The 24,432-nt window shown below is 35.1% G+C and overlaps 2 protein-coding genes across 4 annotated transcripts; one reads left to right on the forward strand and one right to left on the reverse strand.

The window, feature by feature from the left end:
* Window positions 1-1,937: 1,937 nt before the first annotated feature.
* On the forward strand, window positions 1,938-11,404 carry KEU (Sec1/munc18-like (SM) proteins superfamily). Of its 2 annotated transcripts, XM_086256612.1 has the most exons (21): window positions 1,938-2,360; window positions 2,900-2,958; window positions 3,642-3,723; window positions 4,313-4,391; window positions 5,258-5,308; window positions 5,419-5,515; window positions 5,649-5,681; window positions 5,852-5,977; window positions 6,067-6,258; window positions 6,352-6,435; window positions 6,524-6,619; window positions 6,729-6,802; window positions 8,044-8,140; window positions 8,702-8,827; window positions 8,911-9,006; window positions 9,085-9,207; window positions 9,287-9,364; window positions 10,241-10,428; window positions 10,700-10,790; window positions 10,886-10,975; window positions 11,101-11,404. In XM_086256612.1, the coding sequence occupies exons 1-21, from the start codon at window positions 2,288-2,290 to the stop codon at window positions 11,152-11,154; spliced, it is 1,989 nt and encodes a 662-aa protein (XP_086112738.1). In that variant the 5' UTR covers window positions 1,938-2,287; the 3' UTR covers window positions 11,155-11,404. The 2 variants fall into 2 exon arrangements, with proteins under 2 accessions (XP_086112738.1, XP_086112740.1); XM_086256614.1 differs by lacking the exons at window positions 1,938-2,360; window positions 3,642-3,723 and having other exon boundaries at window positions 2,919-2,958; window positions 11,101-11,401.
* A 565-nt stretch (window positions 11,405-11,969) lies between these two features.
* PHR1 (photolyase 1) lies at window positions 11,970-15,337 on the reverse strand. 2 transcript variants are annotated; one of them, XM_086257163.1, is made up of 9 exons: window positions 14,938-15,337; window positions 14,471-14,811; window positions 14,150-14,390; window positions 13,746-13,834; window positions 13,626-13,662; window positions 13,312-13,370; window positions 12,874-12,955; window positions 12,714-12,785; window positions 11,970-12,440 (listed from the first exon to the last, which is right to left on the reverse strand). In XM_086257163.1, the coding sequence occupies exons 1-9, from the start codon at window positions 15,247-15,249 to the stop codon at window positions 12,267-12,269; spliced, it is 1,407 nt and encodes a 468-aa protein (XP_086113289.1). In that variant the 5' UTR covers window positions 15,250-15,337; the 3' UTR covers window positions 11,970-12,266. The 2 variants fall into 2 exon arrangements, with proteins under 2 accessions (XP_086113289.1, XP_086113288.1); XM_086257162.1 differs by having other exon boundaries at window positions 13,746-13,903.
* Between the last annotated feature and the right edge of the window lie 9,095 nt (window positions 15,338-24,432).

Here is a 24,432-nt window from a genome sequence, read left to right on the forward strand (position 1 = left end):
CAGTGTACAATGTTATTGGGACCTGAGAGAGATGTTTGATGTTTCTTTCTGGGGTGAGATTTTCATTGGAAAAAAAGAAAATGTATTGGGGCTGGAGTTTGGGGAAGCAAAAAGGCTAAGCCTGGGCTGCTTTCTCTTTCAGTGACACGTGACACTCTGTATCAAAGCTTCCAAAACCCTTTGTTTGACTTTATATCTTTTGTCTGCAGCTAGAGGTCATTAGAACATGTACATTTTATTACATATTTACAGTAACCTCTTTTCTTTTCAAGAAAAAAGATGCAGTAGCTTTTTCATGTTTGAATTCTGCATATCTTAATGAAAATTAAATTGATTTTTAGAAGATATAGAAGAATGGTTTCTAAAGTTGTGACACGGTGCCACCAAACTTTATCAGCTAATGATTATTAACCAGCTGCAGAGATTGACTAGGCAGTAGGCACATGGTTTCATATGCTTATTGGCCCCTATGCTGCTATCCCTCAGAGACCACACAACAGTACAACACATCTTTACAGGCTGTAGATCTCTCTGAGAATTTGGAGTTCTTTGAACTACCAAATCAATGATATCATACATCAGTCTTTCTCATTCTTTGGTCCCTCAGTTTCTGTAATTGGTTTTATGTGAAATTGTGGATATCAAGGCCACAGATAAATGCCAGCAGGGGCTTGAGTGAGGACTGAGAATGATATTTAGGCGTTAGAACTTTTGTGTCTCGAGTTTATATTTCATTGTGTCTTATCTCTTTCATGATTGTTTTTTTGCCGATATTATTTAGAGTGGTCTGCTGGGAGCATATTTGAAAGTAGAGAAGCAAGCAGATTTTAACCTTAAACCCTAAACCCATTTTTGCAATGCGTAATAGTCAATTATGCTGCAGTTGAAATGAAGCTTGTGGGGGGCATAAAATCATCCTAGGGACAGTTGACTCACTACTTTTCTAATAGAATACATGTTCTCAAGGTTATATAAATACACACATAACATCATGCCAAGGTATGCAACACTTTTCTCACAAAACATCCCTTACTACTTTATGCTGAGAATCCATAGTCCCCATTGGGCTGTCAAAATTTTGGTCTCACAAAATTAATCAAAATGCTAATTTAAATTCCCAATTAGAACACAATGTGTTGCCTAATAAATTTGGGTTAATTGGAGCTAATGAGGAACCATAATGGGGACTTTGGTTAGGTTTGCTGTCAACTTGGGAGTGGGCCAAGTGGGCCAAGAGGTTGATGCTGAACTGTGGGGTCTTTTATTGGGCTTACATATGGCCTGAACAGGGCCTGCATAGCCTGCATAGCTGTAGAGGTTGAGGTGGGCTTATGCTGCCAACATAGCTCTTGTCCAGTATGAGGTTGAAGCTAGTCAGTCACCCATTGTTCAGTTTGTGAATGCAGCACTATATTGGCAACAAGTGGATACAAAAAAAAATGTCCATGTGGTTTTTATTAAGAAACAAAAAATGAGACTTCTAAGCCCCGAAACTGATTTTTTAGGCCTAAAATCACTTATTTTGAAATTTTTTAACTTAAGACTCGTTTTTAATTTCAATCTTGTCTCTTAAAAGATAAAAAAAATTTAAAAAATCTTCTTTCAGAAGTCCTAGTGCTCCATGGCCCGTCTCTCTCGGAGCCGTTATGGTTAGTTGCCAATTTGCCATGATGGTCGGCCCTCATATATTTTTTCAAAAGTTAAAAATAAAAAATAAATGTGAAAAAACATATTTTGGAGTATTATATATCAATTTGCAATTTACAGTCACACGTCAAAAACTATAATTTCTTAAAAAATTGTGAAATCTAGTCAAAGCCACAACAGCACAGAATTTTCTATTCATCTTCGTTTTCCCAAACCAAAAAAAAAAAAAAAAAGAATTTTCCATTTTCCCCTGAAATTTTTTCTATACAACTAGAAGTCTAGAAGAACATAAAAGAAGTAAAAGAAGGGATCAAGTCTTTTTTTTTTCTAGTTTTCTGTATCTCTCTGTCTTTCTCTCTCTGTGTTTTTCAGCCAAAACGCGAATTGCTTATGCCGGTTCAACATTCCCCCAAAGTCAACACGTCACCACCCAGAAATAAAATCACCCCCTTTTCATAATTAACTTCCACTTTAAGGAAAAAAAAAAAACAAAGGAAATTTCCATTTCTTCTCTCTCTCTCTCTCTCTCTCTCTATCTCTCTCTCCGACTGCGTTTGTGCGCGATCTCTCTCTCTCCGAGCCTTTTCGCTCTCGAATCGATCGGTCCGGATACGAAGAGGAAGAGAAAAAGCTTGGACCGATGTCGTTCTCCGACTCCGATTCGTCGTCCTATGGCGGCGACTACAGGAATTTCAAGCAAATCACCCGTGAACGTGAGTTCCCTCCCTCTCTTTCTCACTCACTTTCATTTCAATTTACTTCAATTTCTTTGATGCTGAATTTGAATTCGATAATTAGTTGCAGCATCTTATTGAAGCTGTAAGTAAATGAATTTATGTTCTAATTGGTTCCAAATTTATTGCTTACTGAACGATCTTAGTGATTAGTGAAATGGAACTAGATTTTCAGAAACTACAACTCCTGTGAATTATGGAGTTACTGATATGTGAGCTAGTATTGTGTGTGCAATGTCGGAGGAGCATAAAGCATTTCTCCGCTGTGATGCAATGTGCACCAGCTAGGCCAATTTTGTATTGCTTGTACAGCTCGTTGTGCTTTACATTCATTAGTTATGTTTCTGTTACTGTTGTTTATAGTTGATGTTGTCAATATAGTTTTTTTTTTTTTTTCTTTATTATTATTATTATTATAATTTTTTGTTTTATATCAATAGTGGGCCTAATGGCTTGGCTATTTTGCTGACTGATCGCCTGGTAATTAATCTGTTTTCGTTCTTTATGTTTATGTTTAGGATTATTGCATGAAATGCTCCGGTCGTGCAAAACGGGGGACTCAAAAGCAACTTGGAAGGTACATACAGCTTGTATTATGTTGTCATTCGTGGTACAAAATTTCTTATATGTATTTCTTGTGGATGTTTTGGAGGTTTCATGCCTCACTTTATCTCTCTCCACACCCACACTCACACGACCCATCTGTCTATTGATTTATGTGCGTATAATTGAAAAGATTTTTCACATGTTTCATGGACATAGGCTCTAGGAATTGGATACATATTTGATGACATTCTTGTATTTGAAAGTGTCAGATCATATTAAAGAACTGGGAATTTTTTTTTTTTTAAACTATCAACAGGAAATAGATGTGTTTGATGCCCTTCTTATGTGTATACAACTTGTTGCTTTTTTTGTCTTTAATTGATAGAATTAATCACTATTGAGGGCTGTTAAGGGTGTCTCAAAGTTATCTGTATTCTGGAATAGGGTTGGTAAGTGAATGATCTGATCAAGCCTTGAAGGTATTGTGTAATAGACCTGGAAGTATGAAAAGTGTTGCTTTAGGGTAAAGAATTATTTATCTCTCTTATTTTGTTAACCTGCGATACTGTAATAAGCTGCCATGCATTTACTTTTCTTGCACCGGTTAATATCATCTTTTATCTCTCTTATAAACCCTTGAGACTTTTCATTCTGTTGATATCTTCCTTTTTCACTTGCAATGTTCATGTGGTCCTTGATTCTATATATCTGTAGGTACTTATTATGGACAAACTTACTGTTAAGATAATGTCTTACGCGTGCAAAATGGCTGATATTACAGATGAAGGTGTTTCATGTAAGCATCAAAAGGACCTTCTCTGAAATGTTTTTTTTTTTTTTTTTTTTTTGAGCATTGCCTTAGTATCACCTTTATCCCCATTCTATGCTGTTATCAGCTGCATGGTATTGGATAAAAGTTATTATCCCCCTGTTTATTTGTCAACCACATTTTACCTAACCCTAGAACAAGGTGCTGCAGGGTATTTCTTGAACTAAATTATATCAAACACATTGCCTCTTCCATTCTGATAGTATCTAAAACTTGAGGTGATATGATTATCTCAATTTCATTGTGGAAGTCCCATGAGAAGGTGCTGACTGGTCACTGCGATGGTATTTAGTTTTCTAGATGGCGCAAAGTACTGAGTTATATCTGTTGCCATTTTTAGCTGACAAGCGGTTGCCTGTTTTCCCCCCTTTTATTTATTTTTTGTTAAGTCAATCAACTATTTAGTACAAAGGAAATTCTTTTAGTCATATAATTGTTGAGATAATGGTTCAGCGTTGACAAAATTAAGATGCTATACCTGGTACATGCGCTTTTAATAAATTTTCAGTTGTTAGTTTTATTTCTACATGTTACTAGAATTCATATTTTCCTGCAGTGGTTGAGGACATATACAGGCGAAGACAGCCATTGCCCTCCATGGATGCCATATACTTCATCCAGCCTACCAAAGAGAAGTAATACTTTTTATTTGTTTTTTGGTTAATTTTCTCTGTTAATGTTATTAACTAAATGAAGATCAATATCTCTTTAATAGGTTGACTAAAGAATTTGTTTGTTCTGACTGACTCGAGTCAATTGCGCTTTGTTGTGCTGTTCTCTGTGTCTGTCTTGTTTGTTCTTTTTATTATTTCTTGTTCATTCACTTTGCTTAAATCTAAAAATGAATTTAGAGTTAACACTGACAAGAAAAAAAGGACTTGCAACTAATGCCCTCTCCTTTCCCCATTGATGTAAGAACTAAGGACTGCCTTGCGATAGCCTCCACTATGTGTGTGATCAGCCCTGCAAATGTGAGAGAGAGAGAGAGAGAGATCCTAACAACTTAAGCTTTTAGAAATATTGGTAACTAACAAAATTTCTCATGATATTAGAGCGAGAGAGCCCCACACGTGAGGGGGATGCTAGAATATGAAACAATTATTGGCGCCCATCCTAACAACTCAAGCTTTTGGGAGTAGTGGTACACTGACAAAACTTATCAAACATAGGTTCGAGACCTAATAGTTGTCCCGAATTATTTAGTACATTATTAGACTGGAATGATGATTATTCAGTAATTTTCTGTTCTTACACCATCTGCCCTTAGATATGTCCTTCCCTTGACCCAAAAACGTTTTATTAGTTCTTTCTCACTTTCTGAAATCATAAGCAATGTTCATGTCTGTTTTATTCTGGGAGTAGAATATGAAATAAGAATTTTTCCCTGTTGATAATGCTGAAGTGTTTACCGATATTTTTTTCTATTTCCTATTGGGTTTTAACCTCTGGCTTATGGATGGAAGCCTTTCTAACTCTCTTTCTCTGTGGTGTTAATTTGCAGTGTTATCATGTTCTTGTCAGACATGTCTGGAAGATCACCATTATACAGGAAGTATGTGCAGGAATATTACTTATTTTCCTTGTGCTACTTGTTTGTGTGATTTTATCATATGGAAGTCTGAATCTTCTGGTCCCCCCCCCTTTTTTTTTTCCTCTGTGAAGGGCATTTGTCTTCTTCAGTTCACCTATTTCAAGAGAGTTGGTGAGTCACATCAAGAAGGATGGAACTGTGTTAACTCGCATAGCTGCATTGAGAGAGGTTGTAGTTCTTTTTTGGATTTGTGTATAAATTGATAATTTTGCAGAACTTTATGTATCAGCCTGTGGCGTCCTTTTCTCTTTGTTGTTGGTTAACAGTTAATCAGCAGATGCTAATTTGAATTAATATGCAGATGAATTTGGAGTACTTTGCCATTGACAGCCAGGTATGCGGTGCTACTTCAGTCAATTTGTTTAATCCCATATGCATTATTTGCAGTCATTATTTATATGAAGTATGTGTTTTTAAAAGGATTCTTGTTTTTTTTGTTGACAACATAGGATTTTCAAAAACAAAGGTTCATTGTTTTTCTAATCTGTGATTTTCTTTGCACAGGGTTTTATTACCAACAATGAGAGGGCTTTAGAGGAACTTTATGGGGATGAGGAAGACTCACGCAAAGGTGTTGCATGCTTGAATGTGATGGCCGCTCGCGTTGCCACAGTTTTTGCTTCCTTAAGGGTACATGTTATAATGATTTCATATTTTGAGTGAAGAATGAAGATTTTGTGAAAATTTACTGAAGCACCCATTTGTATTTATTTTCTTAGGAATTTCCTCTTGTGCGCTACCGAGCTGCCAAGTCACTTGATGCCACCACCATGACCACTTTTCGCGATTTAATTCCTACAAAGCTTGCTGCTGGGGTCTGGGATTGTCTCATGAAATATAAGAAAACAGTTCTGAACTTTCCTGAGACAGAAACATGCGAGTTGCTTATCCTTGACAGATCTGTAGATCAGGTTTTTAGGTGCATGTGTTGGTTATAAACACATATCATGCTTATTGCGTCCTTGTCTTTATTATTATAATGAATATTCTTATCTGAATTTCAGATTGCACCTGTTATACACGAATGGACATATGATGCCATGTGTCATGACTTATTAAATATGGACGGAAATAAATATGTGCATGAGGTAACTTGCAATGTCCATTTATTTACATATGCTTTCAAAATTTGTGTTTGTCCCTTTTGGATACTTTATCACAGGATTGTATATACAGGTTCCAAGCAAAACTGGTACACTTGAGAAAAAAGAGGTTCTTTTAGAGGATCATGATCCTGTTTGGCTTGAGCTTCGCCATGCACATATAGCAGATGTATGTCCTGTGCATATTCTTATCTTTTGGGGTTTTTTCTTGCATAACATTAGTTCGTTCTTTCTTTATTATTATTTTTTTTTTTCTGAATCACAAATAACCTTGTCAGGCTAGTGAACGGTTGCATGAGAAAATGACCAACTTCGTATCGAAGAATAAGGCTGCACAACTTCATGGTTCAAGGTTTGTTTATAAGTACTCTTAAAAATTCATAATCAGCATACCAGTTTCTTGATTTTTAAATGAATATTAATTTGCTGGTGTTTTCTTCAATACAGAAGATAACTTACTTTTGTAATGGCTCACTTAAGTAGAGAGGAGTATTTTTGGCTATAAATTGTTTGAATCTATTTCTGGAATAGTGAAGTACTAACAAGGACTATTGTGAATTAGATCATCACCAAGATAGCTATGCATGTACTGTTGTAAAGTTGGTTTTTGTCAAGAAATTTATATCAAATGAAAGAGAGCAACAAAAACTCATTCCAAATAAATAGGGCAGCTTGGCTGGATTTTTATTTTTCACCAGTTTGCTTTGTCCGGGGATATATCTCTTAAAGAATTACAACTTGGCACAGTGTTCCTTTTTTGTTCTTGGCAGAACCTGTCTCTAAGTGATCCTTAATTGTGCAAATCATTGTTACATGACTAAGATCCAAAACATGTGTGTCCCATATCTTATGTATTTGATTGGTGCTAGGAATTTTTCTGTATGCTCTGCCAACCCAACTTTTTTGTACCCGCTTCGTGGTTAATACAGCAAAGCTCTGGTGCCAAGCATGTGTGGTTTTTAGTACAAAATCCTTATATTTTAAACTATACAGAGTGAAGCATATATATGCATTATGCAAAGTTACTGTAGTTAAAAGGTCCATAATGAACTAAAGAACAATGGAGAATTCTTTACAGAGTTATTTGGCAAGTAGACTCATTCATGGCATTTACTTGTTAATATTTAGTGCCAAGGAGCTACTTTTCCTCTCTGGAGGTTTGTGATTGCTTTGACATGTCTTTTAAATTACCCCATGAGCTGCACCTGTGGTTGTCCAATAAAGAGTATGCAAATGTCTATTTGGGCCTTGTTGACAAATCTGGGGTGGCTTCCACCCTGTAAAATATTTCCATGTTGTAAAACAGAAAGGTAGCTGCGATTTGTCATTTAAGGAATTTTGTTCTTTTGTTATTTGTTTATAACTCAAATCTCTATGTAGATAATATGTTCATTTATTATTTTCCTGCCCGTTTCCTTTTTTCTACTGACTATGTTCATTTATTATTTTCCTGCCTGTTTCCTTTTTTTTACTAATTGAATCATTGGTTAATGAGTAAATTTGTTTTTAAAGTTTGAAGCTTATGCAAGCCCATTTGTTACGTCAGTTCCCATTTTATTCTGTTTTTCACCTAAAAGTTCACCTGTTATATAGAGATTCTCGTGAACTATCTACAAGGGACTTGCAAAAGATGGTTCAAGCATTGCCACAATATAGTGAACAAATCGACAAGCTCTCCCTTCATGTAGAGGTTAGTTTTTCGATAGAATATCTAGTTTGAAATCTTTTTTATTCGTAAAATTCCATTAAGTTGGCATTCAAACTTCCAGTTAAAGTAGTTAAGTTGCTATTAAGTATCTGTCAAGACAACTTATGACAGTGTAACTATATTTGAAGTTCATTTATTGAATTAAATTATCTAATAAGGTTCTTAAATAAGAACATGTTTCCCACCTGTTAAATGAAATAAGAACAACTTATATGCATTGCGATATGTTTACATAACCAATTATTCTATTGCCACTTACATTGCTTATTTGCAACCTTTGTCTGAATCTGAATTTTCTTGTTTGCCAATATCCCATTTGGAAAGATATTTTGTCTTTGTATACAAGGCTTCATTTTGACCTGACAAAGAGAAGCAACAAAGTAGCTCAAATTTCTGTTATACACTGAATACCAAATAGAAGTATAACAACATGGAGTAAGATTCACCTCAGAAGTGATAGCATATTGAATGAATGAGAAAATTCAAGCTGTTGACTTTGAGCATGGCAACCATGGCTTAAGCAAATTTTTTTTATTGCTCCAGATTGCAGGGAAAATTAACAGAATCATCAGGGAGCTTGAGCTTCAGGACCTTGGGCAGTTGGAGCAGGATCTTGTTTTTGGAGATGCGGGAATGAAAGATGTGATCAATTTTTTGAGGGAAAAACGTGTAAGAAACTTTAGAAGTATATATGGGTGAACCAGACTCCTTGTCATTATCTTTTGTAAAATACATTTACTGTTTTTATGCAGGATACAACTGGTGAAAATAAGTTGCGCTTGTTGATGATTCTTGCAGCCATTTATCCTGAGAAATTTGAGGGTGAGAAGGGTCTTGGTCTGCTGAAGGTTTGTACCACCCAAAGGTCAATCAGTATATCTAATCTTAGTCAAGTGTTCATATGTGGTAATTTTCTTTGTTTTCAGTTAGCAGAATTACCACCCGATGATCTGAATGCTGTGAATAACATGAGATTGCTTGGGGGATTATCAGATACCAAAAAAAGCTCAACAGGAACTTTTTCTCTGAAGTTTGATATTCATAATAAGGTGAATGTTTTTATTAGATGCTTCTTGAGTTCTTTCAATCAGTTGATCAATATCTAACAGGAAGCTATTAAATTTTCAGAAGAAACGTGCAGGTAGGAAAGAACGTCCGAATGAAGAACATACATGGAAGCTTTCACGCTTTTATCCCATTATAGAGGTACCTTTCAGTTGGTTTCCTTTGTCAAGTGTCATATGATTGGAACACCTATGTAAAAATATGTTGATTTTTGGTACTACTTCCAACTCTCTAAAATATTCCTTTGTACAGTTCTAACATAGTATATGTGCAATGATTGTGCTATCCATTGTTAAGTGTCATATGATTGGAGCACCTATGTAAAATATTTTGGTTTATGGTACTGCTTCCAACTCTCTAAAATATTTGGTTCCTGTTTTGGAGACAATCAAACCAAAATATAAATGAGTAGCTTGTCGTTTAATTTGATGACCATGTTGTTGAAGCTTTTCAATTTCGAATCACAGAACCAAATATAGGGTACTGATAATGAAATTTCTGACCTCAAGGCAATTTGAGGTTTTCATTATGTTCTTAATTTATAAAGCCTTATTGAGTAGGCATCCAATGACCAAATTATCCTAAATAGAAGGTCTAAAGAGCAAGTACTGTATATACTTCTATGTTGGGGTGGCAGTGGACGGGATTATTTTATAGTAGTGCTGTTATTGTTAAACTAGAGAAGAGGACTTGGAACTATCTTTTCGAAGTTATTATGTAAATGGATTCTAGGCTGCAAAATGTCATATATTTTCCTTTATAATGTTTTCTTGGTATTCAATGGAGCATAAATGTAACATTTGTTTGCTGGTGAAATTCACATGGAGAAATATTGTGAGTAATGAGACCTTTCTTGCATTGTAAATGTACCATCATATAAAGAGAATAATTAAGGGCTCCATCTTATCATCATCATCATCATCATATCATGATAGAATGAGTCTATCATGTAACTCTGTTTCAATTATTAAAGCAACATAGTTGTGAATTACCATATCGACAATTTTCTCCTTTCAGGAACTTATAGAAAAACTTAACAAAGGTGAACTGTCAAAGGAAGATTATCCATGCTTGAATGACCCAAGTCCATCTTTTCATGGAACGCCTGTGGCATCTATACAGCAACCTCCAGCTGCTCATTCAATGAGATCAAGACGGACACCAACATGGGCCCGGCCACGGAATTCTGATGATGGGTATTCAAGGTATCTTGTCCCTTTACCTGTGCGTGCAGCTGAGTTGTCTGTTCAGCTCACTTAATAATTTTGTATTTTGGACCTAAGTCGTCATTTTTCTATCTGTCCATCGATTTTCTTCCATTCCTTGGTTTGTTGTTAAATCTAAATCCTTGCATGGTCACAAAACCCTAAATAATCAGAGCTGGCTTGTGAGACTCGTGCATTTTGGAAATCTGCCTTAATTAGAAAAGCTCTATTTTCCCTTACAATGATTACTTTTTTGTCCCACTGCCTATAGTGACTCAGTATTAAGGCATGCATCTAGTGATTTCAAGAAGATGGGCCAACGCATATTTGTAGTTATAGTTGGTGGAGCTACTAGATCAGAGGTATGAAAGTGTTCCACTTCTCCCTTTTCTAGCTTTATTGAGCTTATAAGATACTGTCCAAAAAGAAAAAAGCTTATAAAATGTTTCATTTTCAGCTTAGGGTTTGCCACAAGCTCACAGCTAAGCTGAAGAGGGAAATTGTTCTGGGTTCCTCGTGTCTTGATGATCCTGCACCTTTTATTACGGTAACAAACTTAATTTTGATCTTCAAAGCTTGGCTTGTCCTATTATCCCCATACAAGCATCCCCTACCATCCTCTATATCAAGCAGTTATTTTAAAAATGCTGGTGGTTGGTTTTTGACTTGCAGAAACTAAAATTGCTGACAGCAAATGAGCTCTCATTGGATGATCTCCAGATCTGAATAATTTGTAATCTTAGATGCATGCATCATCTCATTGTATCCATTATTCTTTTTAACCCTTTTTTAACATTCAATGTAAGGCCCTGCCTGCCTCTTGGATTAGCAGTGGCGCTGTGCCACATTCTAGATGGAGGAGCTTAGGCTCCTTGTTGGTTCCTGTATTATATTGACATTACCGAAGCCAGTATCATATGATTTCAGTTCATATTTTGTACAGTTAACTTTTGGCATGTTTGGGAAGATCCCTTAAAGCCTCAAATTGCAACCCCGGTTTTCAATTTTTGTTGTGGCATCACCATAATATGCTTTGCTTTTACAATCGACAGCACTTTTTAATTGGCTAGCAAAGTGCTTGTGTAAATAATAGGTTGCAGTTTTTTTTTTTTTTTGAACTCCTTGAAGTTATTTTCTGAAGCTTGCAATTAGATAAGAAATTGCAATTGACAAAGATAGTTTCGGCACGTATACTCAGCACCTGAAGATCCAACAGTATTCTCAGCAGGTGATATAACTTGTAGACACGTTCATTGAGAAAAGTGAAAGGTTAAGCTTTCTTCATCAATGAGTAAAATTCTATGATATAACTTTTGACCCAGCCGTTGTAATGCAGATGTTCTACATAATTGAATTACTTGCACTAACAATGTTTCCTTGGATTGGATAATGTAGCTAGCTACATTTCTCTGGTAGAACAGCGTCTGGAAATTTCAGGGTCTTAATATAATCTAATGATAAGAACTTATAATAAACATTTGAGATGAGATACTAGCCATGTCATATTGTCATGTTTCAAAAGCAGTGACAGACAGAGTCGCTGTACAAATAAGATGGTTTTATTGGGTAAGAGAGATGCATTTACGAAAAGAGGAAAAAGAAATGGAAAAGAGAAGAAAGAAATCCAGTATTGAATTGAGTAACAACGCCTAATACTAATAATGCAACTTAGAGGGAATCCTGACAGCTTGGAACAAAGGTTATGTACAGGTCTGCAACTCCACCGATCTTTCTAAACTATGCCTTCTTGCGACGAATAATGGTATCAATAGGAAGCCATAAGCAACAATTCTGTATGCTACTTATGAAGTTCACTTCAAGTGCCCAAAGTACACTAGCTAGCTGCAGAGTTCCTTTGCCTTTCTACTGAGAAGTTGGTCTTCTGCTTTTCTCTTCTTGGTTTCACCAAGCCTCTTCACATATGCAATGTATCCGTCGACATCAAATTTCCTTTTGCAGCCTGCATAGTTCATGTAGCGTATTTTCCCAAAAATTGGTCGTTCCTTCCAACCCTGAAATGCCATATCAGAGGATCCAATTAGAGATGAGTCATTCTAAATTCAATGTCATTTACATACATGTTCATGGAGTCCAGGACCACATCTGTCCTAATAATTTCAGTACATTCAGTTTTCGACGGAAAGACTCAATTACTCAAAAGCACTGTGGTGTTAAATGACTGAAAAATGGGGGCCAAATAATAGTGACATAAACAGCGGAAGTGATCTTTGCCTACAAATTGTTTTAAATTTCACCGCAAGAAAAAGGACCAAAAGGACACAAACCTGGTCGTGAACACCACATATTGACCACATGCAACCAACATATCCATTCGGATCCCTTCCATCTATTTCATACTGCAAGAAGAGTTACCATCCAAAGAATATAGGTGAAAATTTGGTAACCACCTACATAAAAGCATAATTGAATTGTAGTTATGTATACCTTGTTATTTAAATATATGGATATTTCAAGGGCTTCTTGAGGTCCTCTTGTCCACTCAAGAATCTTTTTGGCCCAATACATCCTGCAGATGATTTTTATATTCTCATTAGGTGGATAACAAAATCAAATTTCAACTAAGAAAATTCAGAAAGTAAAATATCTTACAAATTTGCTCAAGACAGAAAACATTACTAACAATAAAACAGTAGTCAAATGAGATAATCAACAAGTGAGAAACCTACAAATTGATATTAGGACTTAATGAAACCCTAACTATGAATCCATAATTCTTTTTGTTTTTAAAATAAAGATCAAACCATAATACTTCAGTGGTAATCCACAAAGTTTCCAAATATCAGAAAGCATTAAGTAAACACTGAGCAGAAAAGTAAACCATTAAACCATGAAGAGAATATAATACATCAAAAGGTTACTTGCCTCATATAACCATGCATCTTCCCACAATAAACCATCTCCAATTGAGAGGCATTCCAGAGCTGAAAATCAGGAGCACAAGAAATAGAAGGTCAGTAGAAATTGATACAGCAGAGTTGCAGACAACCCAAAGATATATAACTGAGTTGACACACTAATACATAATAATCTTCATAAAGAGTAGATCTTAGTTATATAAAGGTTGAAAACAGAACGTGGTAGGAAAACCCATGAAACATTCAGATAGTTCAAAAATCACCTTAAAATATACAAAAAATAATAATCATAAAAGAAAAGAACCCAGAGAATCAACTTACAGGATCAGCTGTTTGTGCCTTCTCCAATTGCTCCCTCCTGCAATTTCAAATTTTCAAAATTGTTAGGCAGTCAATAACCATCACTTCACAAACAACAATAAGAAAAACCAATTTACTGACGTGTAAATATGTTCTCGCTTATCAGAAGCATGGTCCATCAAGGTCTTACGTGCCCATTCCCATGCCCCTTGTATTGAATCATAATGAGGCTGGTAGAAGCAGAAGTTATCAGCAAGTTCTCTGCGCACAATCAACTCCTCTAAAAATGCATCGACTGCCTTAGAAATTAGAATAGCATGTAGAATCAGGAGATTAAGCAATATATCAACTGCGAAAAAAAAAAAAAAAACTTACAAAAGCAAGAGTAGAATTAATAAGACATGACTACAAACTGCACCTGGTTCTGGATGCTATGGGCAAAGTTACACGAAAAATAAGGCAAATGCAGAAAACACAAATCAAAGAGTCCTTCTTCAACTAGATTCAAAATAGTTAAACCATAACCTGAATTTGACATCACTAACCTGGGGAGAAAGGTTCCGGACGCTACGTGCCTCTAAGGCACATCTCTGTGCAGATATTTGCCCAAAATGCAAATATGGAGAAAGACCAGAAAGCCCTCTTGGTTTCAAAGGGTTATTCCGGTCCGACGAATAACCCTTCAACCTTTTTGTCAAGAACCCATTTTTGCTACCCATCAAAACTTCCATGGCCGCCTTTTCTCCTGGTTCACACCAATCAATTTCAGGAACTTCTGCTCCTTTCCTAATCGTACAAAAGGACAACATCAACAACAGAATCCAATAATTCCAACTCATGTCAACCAAAAATAAATGACGCCTAACCTTAAAACTTCATCAATAAGGCCATTCCAGTCAATCAACTGACTTGTGCCTACCCATTTTCTAACTGGTGGTTGCAGCGTAGGAAATTCAATAAGGTACTCAGGAAGCCTTTTATTTATCTTACTCCTTATAGTCCTAGCACTATACTCCAACTTCTCTGATGCTGCCCAAATGGGCACTACATTGTGGGCATCAACTTCATGTATGGTCACAAAATCACTAACCCTCTTGCAAATGTCCTCTTTACATTTCTGAACTTCCCTCAAGGGTGAGAAGTCTGTTACTAAAAGTGAAGCCCCACATTCTCTCACAAAATTGGGTATAGTCTCCTCAGCTTCTCCCTATATGTTAAACCCAAACAGGGTAACAATCTATTTTCAGATTTTCTCGGAAGCCAAACACAAACAGAGTACAAATGCAAAAAAAAGACCAAATGGGTGTTTCAGAAAATACGATCTTTGACTTACCCGGAAAAGAAAAAAGGGAGTTTGAGACGTTTCTTCAAGATCACGATGCAATTGTCGCAAACCCCTCAGCATAAACCGTAAATGGCGGGCTTTGGCGCCAAGAAACTGATCGAACAGATTGAACGCCACGGCCACGGGAACATGGGCCTTGTTGGCCTGCTCAACGGCGTGGATCAAGGCCCAATTGTCTTTGACCCGTTGGTCCCTGAACATCCAGTAAACCACGGGACCCACCTTTTGATCGGCCGGGTTATACCCTTCCTTCAGAACCCGAACCCGACCCAGTTGAACGGAGGCGGCGTTGCCGGCCATGAAGGAGTGATTATGAGGAAGAAGGGAAGCAGACGGTGGTTGCTAACTTGCGCAGAAGGTGTACGGATAATGTGGGCCAGGGTGGGTGGGTGCAGGTTAAGAGAGAGACAGAGACAGAGAGAGAAATGACGCGACGGTACGAAAATAGAGAAGAAAAAATGGAGGGAAACCCATACGGTTAAAGTTGTGGTTTTGAAAGGACATGCGTGGATTAATTACAGCCTGACGTTAGTCGTTAATATAGTTGGTTTGGGCTTGTATCACCGGCCCAAGATAACTTCTCTGCTCCTCAAGCTGGGTTTGGGCGTTGGGCTTCATGGAATAACACAGTAGTAATAGCCTTTTCTTTTTCTTTTTTGGGTTGAGAAATAAAACGCTATTCTTTTATTTCTAAAATACAGATTTTTTTAGAAGTCACACATAGTACCAATTTACCATTCATGACAGATACTGATATGATGCTTATCAAAAGCACTAACCTTTTTCTATTCTTGACTTTATTTTCCTATTATTGCTCAAAAGACCTTTATAATGTCCATGACTTGCCTTTTCTATTCTTTTTTTTTTTTTTTCTTCCCAAATAGTTTTAAAACCACTCTTATGAGATCCCAATTTTGGTGCCTCAATTAACGCATACTTCTGTACAATCTAATAGTATGTCTTTCAATCATTGGAGATTATATATGGTATTAGTGTTCAACCCATTTTTAGTGTATAATCTAAAAAATTAGGTCAAAATTTAATTTAGACACTAAACTATAGAAGGTATTTCAACTGCATTAATCATCTACAAAATCATTTAAAAACATACCTCATCTAAAATCTAAATTGAAAAAAAAAAAAAAAAAAATTCTTCCTCTTTTCCTTTTATACCTTTCTTCACCTCCCACTATCTTTCTTTTCCCTCTCTCCGGCCAATCCTCCCAACCCAGCCCCTCCCGACCACACCCTTACCACAACCCGTCGGACCCTCCCTTTCAACTTACTCGAGTCTCTCTCTCTCTCTTTTCTCTCATTTTTATTCTTCTTTCCCATGTCTCCCTTCTCTCTCGCGTGACTTCGCACAGTCCGCCCGTAACCAAGCCAACTTCGGGCAAGCTTAGCCGGCGCAGCATCACTAGCCACCAGCCGGCAGCTCCTCTCTTTCCCCCCAACCATCTCTCTCTTCCCTCTCTTCTCCCGTGTGACTCCTTTCCTGTGCGCACCTCAGCCCAGCCAAAGCCGACCATTTCCTGGGTGCCGGCGGGTCCCCTGGTGTCGGCCATCCCCAGACAAGCTATAGTTGGGGTCAAGAAGTGGGGCTGGGGGGTTGGCCGGAAAGAGGGAAAAGACAAAAAGTGGAAGGTGGAGAGGGGTGAAAAAAGAAAAGAGAAAGAAAAATTCATTTTTTAAATTTAAATTTTAGATGAGGTATGTTTTTTAATGATTTTGTAGATGATGAATGGAGTTGAAATACCCCTTATAGTTTAGTGTTTAAATTGAACTTTAGCAAAAAAAAAAAAAATGATATTGCGAATGAGTTAAACTATTTTGCTCTAAATTAGTGACACTCAAGTATACTTACACTAACCCATATTTTATTTATATATTTTGCTGGACAAAATTAAACAACATCAACATAATGAGTTTTTTTTTTTTTCCATACTTTTTTATATATGAGTTGGTTGGAAATTCAACTTCTAAAGTTCTAATAATACAACTTGACTCGTTTTAATATTCTGGCACTCATACTTTGTTCATTTTTGTAGCTTGTCTAGTGTAACACACTAGCAATTCTAATTGCAGCACGTGGAAAGACAAATATCAAAGATTATAAATTTATTGGGCAGAGTCCCACCAAATTTCTTTTGTGCTAATTAAGCAATCCAATAAATTGGGAATACATACACGGATACACCCACCAAATCTTGTTTCCAGATTTTATACAGTAGAGTAATAAATTATAGCGACTAAAGTTGCTGCTGAGTAGTGACTAGTGAGTGAGCACTGATGAGAAACTGACCATACATATACCCTAGTTGGGTACCGCCTTAGTAAAATGACAACTTTCTTCTACACTGTCAAAGCCCAAGGGGTGTTTGAAGACTTGAAGTTTTGAATTGTTAAAGCCTTAAAGGTCAAGGGTAATTTTGGATTTTCCTTTCACTACTCAGCACAAACAAAATGAAGCACACTTAATTCTACCATATGATATTATATTAAATTATTAATACTAATAAAGAATGCATAATCAAATGAAGGCCTAATTGATTGCTTAAAAGACAGAAAAGGAAAAGGTAAATTAAGGGTGATGAATCAAATTATGGTACCTGGTGATTTGACCCACGATACTACCAAAAGAGAGCCACGTTTTTTAGTATATATAACACATTAATCAAATCATATGCACAATAGTTCTACACTTCTACACTAGCAGTTCTTTTATTTTGTAGAAATAGATAATGAATCTAATTATTATCAAAATTGTATATATACTTTTTTAATAATGGTTAAATGAATTTTGATTTGATTAATTTTTTGTATAAAATTTATTGAAAATTAAGTTAGAAAATAAATGATTTTAATTATTTAACTACATTATAAAATGAGAGAGAAATCAAAAAAGAGAAGACAACTAACATTCTCTTTCTTAAAATGCTTGGGGACTGCAACTATTGAGCCAATCTTAGTAAAAAAAAAAAAAAAAAAACCCTATTAAACCAATGAACTACAACTATAGCTCTCTACTTTGGAAAAATAAAAAGAAAAAAAATTCTCCTTGGTTGTTTAATCTAAAAAAGGAGCCCTACAATATTGAATTGATTATGGACCACGAGGAGAATAATGAGAAATTAATTAATTAGAAGACTTAAAACTATAATAATGATTTTAGGGGCCGGAAATAGGAAACAGGATAATGATTTAGTTGAAACAGATGGAAATTAAGTATGTACTATGTAGCAATGATTCCGTAGGTTGTTTGTAAAGCTAAGTTTTAACTAACTAAACGCTTAATTAATTGTTCTTGGCCAAAAAAAAAACGCTTAATTAATTTATTAAAGAATTTTTTTTTGCTAAATGAAAATGAGACTTCTATTAAAATTATTTGTGCCATATTGTGTGTGCAGGTGAGAAATCTCTCCATCTCTATCCAATAAACTTTTTATTTTCATTTAGTGGCCACAATTTTAGTTGGTAGTTCATAACCTAACTAACTATAACTGCATTAGATTTATAATTTTCCTTAGAAAAAAAAAAACAAGAGAGATTGATAACTGCATTAGACGGCATGATTACTCCATCTAATCCTCTTATAGTTAATTTTCCTTTTCATTTAATTTTCATCTAAGTTTAATTTTCCTTTGGTCATTGCCAAAGAATAAAATTTCGGGTTTCGAGGAAATTTCGATGGAAATTTCGACGGAAATTTCGAAGATTTTTAAATTTCGACAAAAATTCTACGGAAACGACGAAAATTGCTATCAAAATACGGAAATTTTGAATGAAACTTTACCATATGTTTATTTAACATATTATCTACTACATTGATAAAAAATATTGACGAAACCAAATTATATGGTAGGTTTCATGTGATATGTGATGAATATAATGCACGCTGGAGACAAATACTGTTAAATAAAAATAGTACAATGAATAAATGAAATTAATATATTCATATTTTATAATTTATATACTAAATCCTATATACTATATATACTCTAATACTTTTTATTCTTTATAATCTACACACTAAGATATTAAGGTTTAGCCGTTTAGGCCCTTTAAAGTATTTTAATTATTTTTATATATAAATATATTAGGGTTTAGGGTTTAAAAACAACTAAATGAAATTCCAAACTTTTTTTTTTTTTCTAATTGCCCAAAGGCCTCAAATCTCATTCCCAATTAACAATAAACTTTTTTGTTTCCTCTTTTTTTTTTCTTTCCTTCCTTTCTCTTTTCTTTCTTCCTTTCTTCCCGTATATCTCTCTCTCTCTCTCTCTCTCTCTCTCTCTCCGATCATTTTCCCCAAAAAATTCGCCATTGTCCGGAGGCCAACGACGACGAGAGTACCACCAAAAGACTCGTCTTCTTCTACTCTCCCTCCTCGTGTCTCTCTCTATTCCAGATAACCGCCGATCATAGCGAATCGAAGCCATAGGGCCGATAGCCACTCCGGCGGCAATCTGCCTATCCTGGCGAAGTTGAGATGCCGGGCCTAGTGGGTTTTGAAGCTCTCGTCATTTTGAACATGTTGGTGGCCTCCGATTATTCATCGGACCACTATACAAGGCGTGACTATGTGAGGTGAGGCGTGAGGGTTAGCTGGGTTACAGCTTTACTGGGTAAGTGAGCGAAATTTCGACGAAATTCATCTCAAATTCAAAAAACTTGGCTCTTAGGGTGTTCGAAATTTCGTCAAAATATTTCAAAATTTTGTCGAATGTGTGTTAAAATTTCGGAACCCCTACAAAACGAAATTTAAACCCTTGCATTTAACCTAAAAGAAATGAACTCCTTGACCTATTTGATCCAAAAAAAAAAAAAAAACCTTATTGACCTAAGTCTTTAAAAAAAAAAAAAAAAGCAGATTAAAGCTATCAAAACAAAAAAAATCACAAAGTCATCTCCTTTTATCTTTTTTTTTTTTTTTTTTTTTTTCCAATATCTCTATTATCCACTATCCCCTCAAATCTGGAACCTTCTCCATAATCCATTATCTCCATTAGCCATTATCTTCTTAAACCCACCACGTACAAAAAATCCAAAGTCATACCACTACACCCAAACCCATCATCTTCCGTTTCTCACTATATCTCTCTATGTTCAAGCTTAAACATTCCAACAGATCCCTCACCTTCCAAATCCAAACACAGATCGACCACTACACCCAAACCCATCACCAACTACGACGATGATGATCGTTCGATTCCCGTCGATCGCGGCTTCGACAGATCCTCTCTCTCCGCTGCGACTCTGCTCCCAGCTTTTTCTCAAGTAGTTGTCATCTGGGTTCTTCCCTCTAGTGAGTTGCAGATGACAGATGTGTTCGATCTGGACTTAGAGGAGTCGAGAGAGAAAGAGAGTGAGCTCGGTGAGGGTGTCGGGCTGAGTGAGGCCTGAGCAGTGAGCGAAATTTCGTCGAATTTCGATTATTTTCGATAATTTCGACGAAATTTCGAATATTTCGGCGAAATTCTCCCGAAAAATTGATGGATGTGTGATAAAATTTCGGTATCCCAAAAATCAAAATTTTCGACAAAATTTCGCCGAAAATTTTGAAATTTAACTCCTTGGTCATTGCCAATCATTTATTACTATTATAAAAGTCACCTCAATTGTTTCTAAACCTTGGATCTAACTAAATCTTATAGTGCAAAATCTTCATAAAAATAGTTGTCCCACATTCTAACCCTATATATATATTGTAAGAAAATTAGATGTTAGATACTCGATCTCAAGTCTCAACATGAGAGTAAATTTGCTTACCAACTTAATTTGGTGGTGATTATCACCACCTTACTCTATGCTTGTCATGTATTATGTAAACTTAACTATGGTTAACCATCACAATAAATATATTATGTGGTTTATTTTAAATTTTTATTATTATCTTTTAGGGTTTATTTCATATTTAGTACCTAAACTTTGACCATTGTCTTAATGTGGTACCTAAACTTTTATTTGTCCCAATTGAGTACCTAAACTTTTATTTTGTGTCTAATAGGTACCAAAATGAATTTATGTTAAAATTGTCAACAAAAGTTAGGGGCAATATAATCAAAGTATATTTTAATTATTTTCTTTATATGTTTAAAATTATTAAAAAAAAAACACACAACGAACAAAAAAAATAAAAAATTATAATTAAAATATAAATTTTTTGAAGTGACTATATTGCCCCTAACTTTTGTTGACAATTTTAACATAAATTCATTTTGGTACCTATTAATGAATGCACTCTAAGTCTCTAATTAACCCAGAAAGTCTTTTTATCTTCTCGATCTAATAAGTCTCTTCTTACCTTCTCCTCCCATTCTTCTCTACCGTCGATTAGCTTTATTATTGCTAGATTTCTCACCACTGCAGCCATGGTTTACTGAGAATAGCATATTCATAATTTTTTAATTTTTTGATCAACTCCTTTACGGGTGATCGAGCTTCATCGGTGGGTTTCTCACATATATATATGCCTTGACTTGAAGGAGTAGGCGAAACTCTGTAACTCTGTTCATGTTCATTGAACTATATTATAGAGAAACCCAGTTCATCAGATAGTTTGCAATTTGCTTTCTTTCATTTTATCTCCAAATTTGGTTAAAAAAGTAAATTGCAATTGTGCAAAAAACATTATCTTTGATATAATTGAATGAAAAACGTACATATTGATATCATTTTTTCCTTTTATAGAACTCTTCTTTAATTGCTTGATCAATTAATTAACATTTAAAAGAAGGGAGGGTGGAGCTAGTTAAAGCTTGTTAATAAACAATATATAGCTTAAGAGGTGGGCAAGCGGGTGACAGGTGAGATCAGCATAGATGAAGCAAATGGCAATATTGGGTCATGTACGTACGTGTAGGGCAAGTGACTTCCAATTTCAATTCAATCCAATCCAGCATGCATGCCATGCATACAATAGCAGACTGAAGCTACCTGGACCACGCACGTACCGGCCTGCTCACCTAAATATACAAAGGAAGTTTTAAATAAGAATATCCTCGTTTAAAAACATAAAAACCTACAATTTAATGATCGAAATTATTCATGCTTTAGAACTTCTTTCAAAGATTACTTCTTCAAAAAATCAGTAAAATCGAAAATTGTTTAGCCATTTGATTAACGTCAACATCATTCCAATTTTATCTGATAGAATACATTTGTCTGCATAGTTTGACACTTACCTAGGTTGCTAACTGATCGAATTTGACAGGTATAATCTGTAAGAGGGACCTCAAAAATGAGTGTACGGTTTCAATTATTGAACTGCATTGTCGGATAGCTTCTAAAATATTTTTATTTTTCTTAAAAAGGATATACTCACTTGAAATTTCCTACATAATTAGCTAGCTACCCTCACATTTTCTCCTGCTCATTCATTCTGTTCCAATTCCATTTCTAAGGTATATACATACACTCAGACTCTCAGACTCATCTGTGACTTGGCAACTTCCGCATGCATATATGCAGTATCATGCATGTGATCGAGCTGATGGTCCAACCAACCGTCGCCTTGTTTCTGTTTTGTTATTTTTGTCTTTGATTATTCTGTCATATTAAATCATATCTATAGTATATATGAAATTACATCATATAATATATTATCTTTTAAGTATTGGAGGGTTTTTTTTTTTTTTTTTGAAAAAATACCATATATATTGATGTTACTTCTATATATATCCACTTGCTCTTTGTTTTTGTGGATTCTATTGTAGTTCAATACATTGACATATACGCGCGATAGCTAGTGATCCGATCTTTTACTTGTTTAATTATCTTAATTTTTCATATTAATAGTGTATTTATCGTTCAATAAGGAAAAATAAATTCGTAATACTTTTTGTATGTAATTAGAGTTACATAAAATATTAGATCTATATATATTACACGTTTAAGATTAAAATAATAAAAAATTAACAAGGAAAGCAAAGAATATCAAAATCCTAGCTATATGATAAACCAACTGTAAAAGTGAAACATCCCACTGAAAATCAATTGTTTATAGCTAGATAAAGAGACCAAAAGCATTATATAGGGTCACATAAGGTTTATAATTATTAATGATGTGTGAGATTTTTATTCCAACATATTCTCTCTCAGACCTAACTGTTGGTTAATACCATCTAAAATTTAAAATATTCAACTCAAAACTAAGTAGTAGGTAGCAAGATTCAAGACATTATATTACAAAAATGATAACACACAAGGTTTAAAATTTCCTGACTAAGTGACTGGAAAGTCTGGAATACCCTCAACTCCAACCAATTAAATTGATCAAATTTTGACGAAAACATTTATAAAATATATATATACTAAGACATGAGTTTAGAATTATAGTTTGTGTTTTTTGATACCGGCCTATTTTTACAAGAAAATTAGTGACATGACTGTTGGAGCTAGAAATTTAAAATAGCATAAACAGAGGGGATACTTTTTGCTTTTTGGTAGCATATATCTCTGAGATCGAGTAGTATAATACTGATACATATGACATGTGAAATAACAGTAAAAGTGGATGCATTGCATGATGGCTTTTCCTTTGAATTTTGATCCGGAGGAATTGAATTAAGTACATATCTTCTTTATTAATTATTTCAATTTGTGAATGAATGAAGTGTCCCGGCCGATCGAGGAGCTGCCCTTTGTGGTAAGAATTGGTGGAATTTGTGAATGAAAAAATATTTTTCATTTTATGAATATGCAAAATCAAACAATTTTTCATTTTATGAATATGCAAAATCTGTTTGATTTTATTCACCTTTTATCTCTTCATTTCTTTTGTAATTTTCAGTGGACCCTTTTCTTTCTAATGGAGGTAATTAACCAATAAGTAGATCACAGCTATCACTAAAATTTTATGAGTAATGATAGTTGGGATTAATTCTTTTGATGTGATGGTGCTGAATGTGCTGAAGCAGTAAGATAAAATTGGCCACAAATTGTCTTTGGCAAGAAAAGAAAAGGATTAATTGAATTGATCAGGGTACTATAAAGTTCCAACTAAAATCAACATTTGAAGCAAAAATATATGAGAGAAGAAAAAGAGTGATAATGAGTAGATGAGAGCATTGGAAGAGGGAAAGATTCTTGTATAAAGAGAGTCATATATGTCTTCCTATACTAATCATTATATTTCCTTTCCCTTTTACACCACAAGAATGAGTGGAGTGTGGAGTGAGTGAGTGAGTGAGTGAGTGAGGTATAACATTTAATACATACATACTTACTCTGAGAGAGAGAGAGAGACTTAGTTGGTGAGCAGTCAGTGTTTAGTAAGTTCAATTCTGCCGACAAGAATTTCTGTCTCCTCCACTAAATGAGTAATTAGGAGACCCAAGAAGGTAATGTAGAATAGAATACCATAATTATTCATTCTACTTTTTCTACTCACTTCATCAACAAAAAGCGAAAGACTTCAGACCCACATGAATACTACTTGATTGTGAAGTGGGTGTGACTACTGTGTGAGTGGGTGAATTTGAA

This window comes from Dryas octopetala, chromosome 9, assembly GCF_963921425.1.
Source record: "Dryas octopetala chromosome 9, drDryOcto1.1, whole genome shotgun sequence".
Taxonomy (NCBI): domain Eukaryota; kingdom Viridiplantae; phylum Streptophyta; class Magnoliopsida; order Rosales; family Rosaceae; genus Dryas; species Dryas octopetala.

Excerpts from the sequence above, each read along its gene's own strand:
- KEU (XM_086256612.1), top strand. The coding sequence starts at position 2,288 with ATGTCGTTCTCCGACTCCGATTCGTCGTCCTATGGCGGCGACTACAGG. Across the intron at positions 6,259-6,351 it reads TTGACAGATCTGTAGATCAG|ATTGCACCTGTTATACACGA; the intron begins GTTTTTAGGTGC and ends TCTGAATTTCAG. Across the intron at positions 6,620-6,728 it reads GCCATGCACATATAGCAGAT|GCTAGTGAACGGTTGCATGA; the intron begins GTATGTCCTGTG and ends TAACCTTGTCAG.
- PHR1 (XM_086257162.1), bottom strand. The coding sequence starts at position 15,249 with ATGGCCGGCAACGCCGCCTCCGTTCAACTGGGTCGGGTTCGGGTTCTG. Across the intron at positions 14,391-14,470 it reads CTTATTGATGAAGTTTTAAG|GAAAGGAGCAGAAGTTCCTG; the intron begins GTTAGGCGTCAT and ends TTGTACGATTAG. Across the intron at positions 13,904-14,149 it reads TCCGGAACCTTTCTCCCCAG|GCAGTCGATGCATTTTTAGA; the intron begins GTTAGTGATGTC and ends CTAATTTCTAAG.